Source organism: Myotis brandtii, unplaced genomic scaffold (genome assembly GCF_000412655.1).
Source record: "Myotis brandtii unplaced genomic scaffold, ASM41265v1 scaffold39, whole genome shotgun sequence".
Taxonomy (NCBI): domain Eukaryota; kingdom Metazoa; phylum Chordata; class Mammalia; order Chiroptera; family Vespertilionidae; genus Myotis; species Myotis brandtii.
Genome location: NW_005364953.1, coordinates 8,515,441 through 8,523,438, shown reverse-complemented (window position 1 = coordinate 8,523,438; position 7,998 = coordinate 8,515,441). Strand labels below are relative to the sequence as shown.

General features: G+C 45.4%; 1 protein-coding gene across 4 annotated transcripts in view; it reads right to left on the bottom strand.

Moving 5' to 3' along the window:
- Positions 1-874: 874 nt before the first annotated feature.
- The window catches only part of ARHGAP36 (Rho GTPase activating protein 36), an 11,028-nt gene continuing 3,904 nt past the window's right edge, over positions 875-7,998 (bottom strand). For 3 of the 4 annotated variants that reach the window (XM_005872750.2, XM_014544977.1, XM_014544979.1), the window contains 10 exons: positions 7,436-7,501; positions 6,726-6,976; positions 6,294-6,486; positions 6,019-6,074; positions 5,661-5,811; positions 5,052-5,200; positions 4,697-4,873; positions 4,363-4,460; positions 4,121-4,227; positions 875-2,096 (listed from right to left, as the gene is read on the bottom strand). In XM_005872750.2, coding sequence (XP_005872812.1) covers positions 1,942-2,096; positions 4,121-4,227; positions 4,363-4,460; positions 4,697-4,873; positions 5,052-5,200; positions 5,661-5,811; positions 6,019-6,074; positions 6,294-6,486; positions 6,726-6,976; positions 7,436-7,501 — 1,403 coding nt within the window. In that variant the 3' untranslated portion in view covers positions 875-1,941. Of the gene's footprint in view, positions 2,097-4,120; positions 4,228-4,362; positions 4,461-4,696; positions 4,874-5,051; positions 5,201-5,660; positions 5,812-6,018; positions 6,075-6,293; positions 6,487-6,725; positions 6,977-7,218; positions 7,266-7,435; positions 7,502-7,998 lie in introns of those variants that run through there. The other variant, XM_014544978.1, reaches the window with a different exon arrangement.

The following is a 7,998-nucleotide window of genomic DNA, read 5'->3' as shown; positions in this document are numbered from 1 at the left end:
GAAATCATGTCTCCAGATGTTTAGATTTTTATTTTTCACCAACCCAAGGGGATTTTCTCAATTGAGGACACCTAGTAATCTCTCCATCCCCCCTCCTTTCTCTTTAGAGGCCTTCTTCTTTGTTATTTATCTTTATTGTTTAAAGTATTAGAGATGCCCCTTTTTTTCTTTTTAAATTTCTTTACTGGTTAAGGTATTACAAATGTGTCCTAAACCTCCAACCTCCCCCCCACCCCACTCATGCTCTCATCCCCCTGTTGTCTGTGTCCATTGGTTTGGCTTATAAGTATGCATACAAGTCCTTTGGTTGATCTTTTTTCCCATTGATCCCTTCCACCCCACACACCCCTCCCAGGCCTTCACCAAACTATTTGTGTGTCCTCGGGCTATGCATATATGCATATAAATTCCTGGGTTAATCTCCCCCAACCCCAACTTCTAAAGGCCTTCTTCTTAAGCTTTATTCCTTTCCCCTACTTCTTTCACCCTTTTTTAACCATTTATTCTACTTTAACCCTTCCATTTTCTTTATTCAACTACAGCTTTTTCCTTTCTTCCATTTTACCCTTTTATTCCACATCACCCCTCTTTTTAATTCCCTATCACCTCTCCCCTTTATTCTAAATCAACTCCTCCTCTTTAGTCCACATCAGTCCCCTTTGTTCGATCTCTCCATCCCCTTGTTTCACATCACCCTTTCCTCTTTATTCTACTCACTCCACCCCTTAATACCATGTCACTTTTCTCCCTTAGTAGACATCACCCTCTTATCCTTTATTCCTCTTCCCCACCTCTCCTTCCACTTCAGCTCCAGCCAGAGCTTTCCCAACAATGTTTTAAATTAAAAAAAACACACAGTAAACCATGAATATGCTGCTGTCACAATACAGATGTTTATTAATGATTAAATGCCAGAGAAGTTTTAACAATCACAAATCATCGAGTTCTGCGGTTGTTGCCCAAAATGTGATCAATTTCTATCCCTCAATACGATACATTCTTCATTCTATAAACCTTAGCAGTTGTTATCCCTCAATATCAGGTTTAATTTTGGATGTCATACATAACCCATATCTGTGTTACCAAAGTATGTCCCCCAAATTTGTACCGTCCTGCATAGAGAAACTACAGAGACGATAGATAAGAATATTTGTAATCAGGTGACTTTAACTAGTTGGAACTATGTGTCCATATCTAACCGTTTTGCTGACAACAGGGTGTGAATGCCAGCTGTCTGTAAAACAAATCAAGGTAAAATCAAATTTTTCCTCTAACTTTTGACCAAAGAAAAGCTAGCTAGACTTATACTTGAGATTGCCCTGAGCAAAACTGCACATAATTTTGGGAGTGGCTGTTTGACGAGCCATTGGTCTAAATAATTGGGGAAAAAGAAATATCCTGAGGTGGTGGAGTTGCTGCGGGGACACGGCTATGAGTTGGTGTGACATGATTTAGCATTAATTGTTTGTCAGCTGTCAATAGGCTGACCTAACATCCTAGCATGCCTCTTGAGGGCCTTTCCTATTAAGCTCTTGGGAATAGGGTAGGAAAGTCAGGAAAAACATGCAATCTCCTTGGGGGAAGGGAAAGCACCTCGAGATTTGTGAGCTTCTCTGAAACAGGCGTTTACCACAAATGTCACATCAATTAAAGGAAAGGTTGTAATGTTGGAAAGCCAGGATCAGGGGTAAAAGAGAAAGGCAAGGTAGCACCAGGGAGCCTGGGCATGACACAGAAATATCTCTGCTTTTACCAGTTGAAGGGACCAAGCATCCCCAGTGAAAGGGCTGGCAGTGTGTTTGGACTTCTCAGCCTGACCCGAGCATCAGGTGGAACTCCTTCTCACCCTCAGATCTTTACCTTCAAGACACACTCTTTAATGTTTCCTGTAACATCTCCCACCCTTTTCCCCTGTCCGGCACCTTATAGAAGGAAAAACATCTAAGGAAAGAAATAGCCGATGCCAGTTTTGGCCTCGTCCCGGGGCACACGGAGCAATGGGCGGTCTTGCTCCAGAATGGGGGGGTTACCCGCTCCTTCCTCATCGTCATGGGAACGGGCAGTGCCGGGAGGCACAGCTGGCTCCTCAGAGGAACCTGGAAAATAGTAACAATGTTAACTTCTTACTTTGCACAGCACCCAAGGGACTAAGACCTAATTTTGAGCTTCAAATACAATATGAGGCAAGAAGTTAGGGCAGGAATGGTTATTCCCATTAGAATTGTAAGAAAACTGCAGCCTAAGAGCAGAATATAGATCTCTAAATCTAGGCCCACTGTGGAAGCTGGGGGTGGGGGAAAAGAACTTGGTTAGAGAACAGAAAGAGTTAGACAGATGCCCCATGCTTAGAGCAAATAGACATTATCTCCTGGGAGGTGGGGAAGAATGCGGCCTCCAAACAACCACCACCACCCTACAAGCAGCCTAACTAATTTAACTAAGCAAATGAGTAATAAAGCTGGAGCCAGAAGCTTACAGCACTTCATGGAGGGGAGAAAGCAGGAGTAGATCTTCAATGACTCTGGGAAGGGCTTGTAGTTCATTACTTGACCAGTCTGAGACTTGTTTTTAAGCAGGGTGGTATCTACGGGAAATGTAACATTGGCATCTTCTTTATAGAACTGGATTGCCTTTGGATTCTGAACTTCTTTAGAGTCAAGATAATTAGGCATTGGTACTGCTTCCATATTCATGATTTCTTCAAGATTGACAGCAGGGTCTGGCTGAGGGTCTGGAATTGTACTGAAAATGGAGACATCTTTAGGCTCTGGAATCACATTGGTAACTTCGTCTTCTTCAAAAGTGTTGTCTGGGTATTTCTGAGAACCTGAAATTTCGTTGTGAATTTGAGCATCCCTGGGCTCTGGAACCACACCAAGAACTGAGTCTTCTTCAAAATTTGAATTTTCTTCTGAGTCTTGGATTCCACTGACATCAGAGGCTTCTTCATGTCCTGGGATTTCTTCAGCATCTGAAGCTTCTTCATTGTTTAGGACTCCACTCATCTTTGAGGATTCTTCCTCATCTTGAATATCATCAAAATCAGAGACATCTTCAGGGCTGGTTACCACATGGAGAGCTGGGACTTCTTCAGGGTTGGATTCTTCTTCAGGACCTGCAATCCCATTGACCTCTGGCATTTCTTTGTGACCTGGAATTTCTTCAGTACCTGAAATTTCTTCATCATTTGGGACTCCATCAAGAGCTGGAACTTCTCCAGAGTCTGAGAGTCCATTAACCTCTGGGGATTCTTCATGATTTGGAATTTCATGACCATCAGGGGCTTCTTCAGGGCTTGGGACCACATGAAGAGCTGGGACGTCTTCAAAATCAAGGTCTTCATAAAAGTCTGAAATCCCATTGACTTCTAAGGTTTCTTCGTGGTCTGAAATATCTTCAGCATTTGAGGCTTCATCATTTGGAATTTCATCAAGAGCTGGAACCTCTTCAAGATTGGGGTTTTCTTCAGAATCTGGGTTTTCATTATCATCTGAGGCATCTGCATGGTCTGGGATTTCATTGGTATCTGAGGCTTCTTCATAATTTGGGATTACATGAAGATAGGGAACTTCTGCAAGGACAAGATTTTGGTAGTCTTCAAAATTTGGTCCTTCTTCAAGGTCATGGTTTGGGATTTCTCCAGGGTTTGGGATTTCTTGCACATCTGGGACTCCTTCAGGGTCTGAAACCATATCAAAATATGGTATTTCTTCAAAGTCTGGGATTTCAATGAGTTCTGGAATTTCATCATCTTGATCTAGAATATCCTCAAGAGGAGGAAGATCATCAAAATTCACAGTATCATCATCGTCATCATCCTCATTGTCATTATCATCTTCTTCATCAAGCTCTGGTATGTCTTCAAGAATTGGACCTTGAATCTCAAAGTCATTTGGGATCTCGAGACCTTGGACTTCTCCAAAGACTGCTCCTTGATTGAGATATTCAAATACTAGTTCTTCATTAACTGTCACATCTTCCTGAGAGGACTCATTTTCCTCAAGGGGCTCATCTTCAGCAAATACCTGGCTTTCAGGAAGGGCCTGACCTTCACCAAGGGACTGACCTTCAGCAAGGGCCTGACCTTCAGCTAGGGTCTGATCTCCAGCAGGGAACTGACCTTCATCAAAGGGCTTGCTTTGAGCAAGGACAGCAGCCCGGGCTTCAGCAGAGTTTTCCACTGGATCAGAAAGTAAAGCATCCTCTTCCATCTTTATACGTGCACTCCTGAATGAGATTGAATTTGAAAAAGCAAGTCAGTTTGTGTACTTGGATGGATTAACAAAAAGTTTATCTGGGATTGCAAACCCCCACAAAAGTTTCTCTTCTGGCTAAGCATAAACAAACCAAGAAAACACTCACTGGATCCTCCTCAAATTCCTGCGTCTGATAAAATCAAGGGCTTCAGGACTGGACTTCCACACACGCTTTGCAACCTGCCTCTGAATATGGGGAGGCACCTGGGGGTAAAATTATCAAGTTAATCTCTATTATACAACTTTTAAAATTTTATATTCAGTTCTATCAGTTACTCAGGATTGAAGGCACCATGACCACCTAATGTGGGAAGAACTTCTAGAATGGGAGATTTTGAGGTACCTTTGGTCACCCTCAGGAACATATGCACAACCTATCCCTGCCTTGTGAACAGGGGAGAGAGAGCCATGAAATAAGTGTGTCCAAAATTTCCAAATACCTGGAAGAGGACATCCCAGTTATCAATCATAGCACGAACCACATTGACAGAAGCAACATAGTGGTCAATCCCCAGATTTGTCTTCCTGGATTCCCTCTTGCCAAATCTCCCTTTCTTCAGGAGAGCAGATCCAAACACCAAGGCCAAGTTGGTGGAAGTCATGCGGTTGCCAAAAACCTAGGTAAAACAAAGCAGAAAGTGGTTGATTCTAAGGTATTCATGAAAGTCATATAAATGAAAACATCTTTTTGTTCTTTTTTCCCTCTCCCTCTGTTTCTCTGGCTCTGTCTCTCTCATATACTCCCACACATGTCTCCACCCACAGCCCTCATTACCCTTTCCCAGAGCTTTTTACCAACTGTCCATCAATGCCAATGGAGTCCTCGCAGTTCTCAGTGATTTTATGCAGGGCCTTCAGCAGACGCTCCAGGGTGTCACTGTGGCAGGGTGGCATCAGGTAAACCAGCAATTGCAGGGCAGAAAGCTGGTCTTGTGGCTTCAGAGCTAGAGGAAGGAAAATAAGGGCTGGTTCAGGGGGCTAGACTTGGCAGAAGCCTAAAACCAAGAGAAATGTGATTCTGCTTGAAAATCACTGAAGGCTGTGGAGAAAGTCCAAGGGGCATCTTTTCTTTGCTCATTACCATAGCATTTGACCCCAGAAGCCCCCCAAACAAGAAAGGTTTTCATCAAAATCAAATGCCTTCTGCAGAAAGTAGGTTCTTCTTTATCCTTAGAGGACACACACAGCTTCAAGAAACTCTGGAGAAATTTCCAAAGGCAGACTTATAATGGACTATTAAGAGATATAAGGAAAGTAATCTGAAGAGGTGTTTTCATCTTTAGATGTTTATTCTGTCTTAGTTCCTAGGGTCTTGCAGCCTGAGCTCTGTCCCTACACCCCCACACTCCCTGTACTATTTCCTTTCCTTGCCAAACAAGGAAGAAGGGAGAGCAGAAGACTCACTTGCTGTCAGGAGGAAGGACATGTATAGATCATCTGGCAGCAGAGAGTCCTTCATGTCACGGAAAAACTCCTTGAGAAGTGCGGCAACATCATGCACATTCTGAGTGTCGTCAAACACTACATCCAGACCTTGATCAAATTCTTCACGGAGCTATAAAAGGGGAGAGAATACCATGGACTGCCTGCCCTGCCCACCACAGGCTTCCTCCTGGTCATTTCTTCAATAAGTTTCAGGCTTCAGTGGAGGAAGCTGGCAATATTCTGTGCCTGCTACACGAAACTCCAGGAATTTGGGGAGCCCCCACCTCACCTGCTTTTTCTTATTCAAAAAACAATAGTGTAAACAAACCCAATTTACCTCACGCACTCTCTCCTCTGAGTATTCCAGGGTGAAAATCCCCACGGTGTTTAAGCCTGAAAGAAAAGAGCAGGTATGCTAAGAATCTCTGATCCCCTTCCCCCAGGGCATTTCCCTTCCCCTCCCAGCTGCATCCCGAACCCAACTGGTGGCAGGGGAATGTTCCAAGCCCTTCATCCTACAATCTCTTTTCTCTCCCTATTTCTAGAACATCATTTTTCCTCTTTAATTGCTTTCTACTTTAATTTAACCATCATTTTTTTGGTCCCCCTTACCATGTTTCTCAATGAAGCTGCAGCAAGCCTCAACAACCTGGGGGATTTGCTTAGCAATCGGATTGAGGCTCATTTTCCTTTTGGATCCCAGAAGTCGACGGCCAATTGGAAAGGAAATTTTGGAAAGTTGCAGGGCCTGCAGCAGCAGGGCCCCGTCCTCCAGTTCAGCCAGGCTGTCCACAGATACTGCACCCTGTGGAGAATCCAGAGTATCTCAAAATGGGGAAGCAGGGGGGTGATTTCAAACCTTCCTGAGTATTGTATCACATTCATGATAGGAGACATTCTTTCTGTGCCAAGCCAAGTACATCCCTACAACATATTTTGTTCAGCTCCCCCTCCCTCCAAGGACACAGGCCTTGACCCTCCTGCCCCACAACCTTGAACATCTCTGGAGGGGCCCCTGCCTGAAACCTGGAAGGTTTAACTCACTCGACGCCCACGGCGAGTGAACTCTCGGGGCAAAGAGGGCTCCTCCCGTCTTCGGTTGAAAAAGCGCCTGATGCGGCCAAACATCCTTTGCACCACGTTTCCCCGACGACGGCGGCGGCCTGCAGCCTGACTGATAGATTCTTCAATCTGCATCGCGGCTCTTAATTCAAGTTGCTTGCTGCGGGTAAACTCATTCACCAGCACCTCTTCCAGACGAATGCCAAATGTCTTGAGTGATGCAGCTGAGGAGCCTAGGAGAGAAAGAATGAGATGTGTAAACGCTTAGCAGCGCTCTAATCAGGAGGGACTGCAGAGGCTGTAACACTCCTCTAAGCAACCTCTCAAAGCCAACCCCCACGCCTCCAGACTCTCTCCTCCCTCCCCCCCCCCCCCGCCGTGAGTGAGCCCAAAGGCCGTGCAGTGGTTTGGCTTCACTCAACTACCCCGATAGAGCTCAAGATCCCTTCCTTAAGTCCTGCCAGGGGATGACTACCTTGAAGCAATGAGGAAAATATCTTCAGGAAGATCAGCCTAGGGTGGGTCTTAAGAAGGAAGGCTTAGGCAGATCTAATGGGACCGCCCCTCGCACCCCTGCTGTGAGGGGTCCCCAGGGGCAGTGAGAACCGCCCAGTCTACAGTAGCCAGGGGCACAATACAGAAAGGATGCAGCATCCCATTTCTTTCCTAAGGAAAGTACAAGCGCTTCTCACCCCTCTGTTGTCCTCTTAGAATCAGAAATCTGTTCTCCAAGGTGTTTGGACTGTCAACAGGGAGAGCTATGGGAAGAAAAAAGAAAACACACACACACACACACACACACACACACACACACGGGATTTTGTAAGTGACTAAAGCACCACAATGCATTGATCAGCAGGAATGGGGGGGTCGGGGGATGGGGGTTAAACAGCGCTATCCAGCCCGCTAAAAGTGTTTTTGCTTTCTCCCAGCCTCAGTTTCCCCGTTTAACAGTGGTTTAATCCTATGTACCGCGTAGGAGACTCCAAGAATTTAACCAAACCCAACAATTTTAGGCGCCGTGTGGCACCGTGCATGTTGTTATGCACCACTAGTACCTCAACACAACGCTTAAAACATAAATTCCAGGGCTCTGAACATTGGGACAGTGCAACAGGCGAAGGGAAGGGCTCAGCCTGTGGCGCCTCCACTGTAGGAGTTGCCAAGTTACTGTGGACACGCTCACGCTCGTGATGCTGGGATGCCGTCGGCTCCACGAGCTGCGGCGGGAGAAGCAGCAACCCACGCTGTCTCT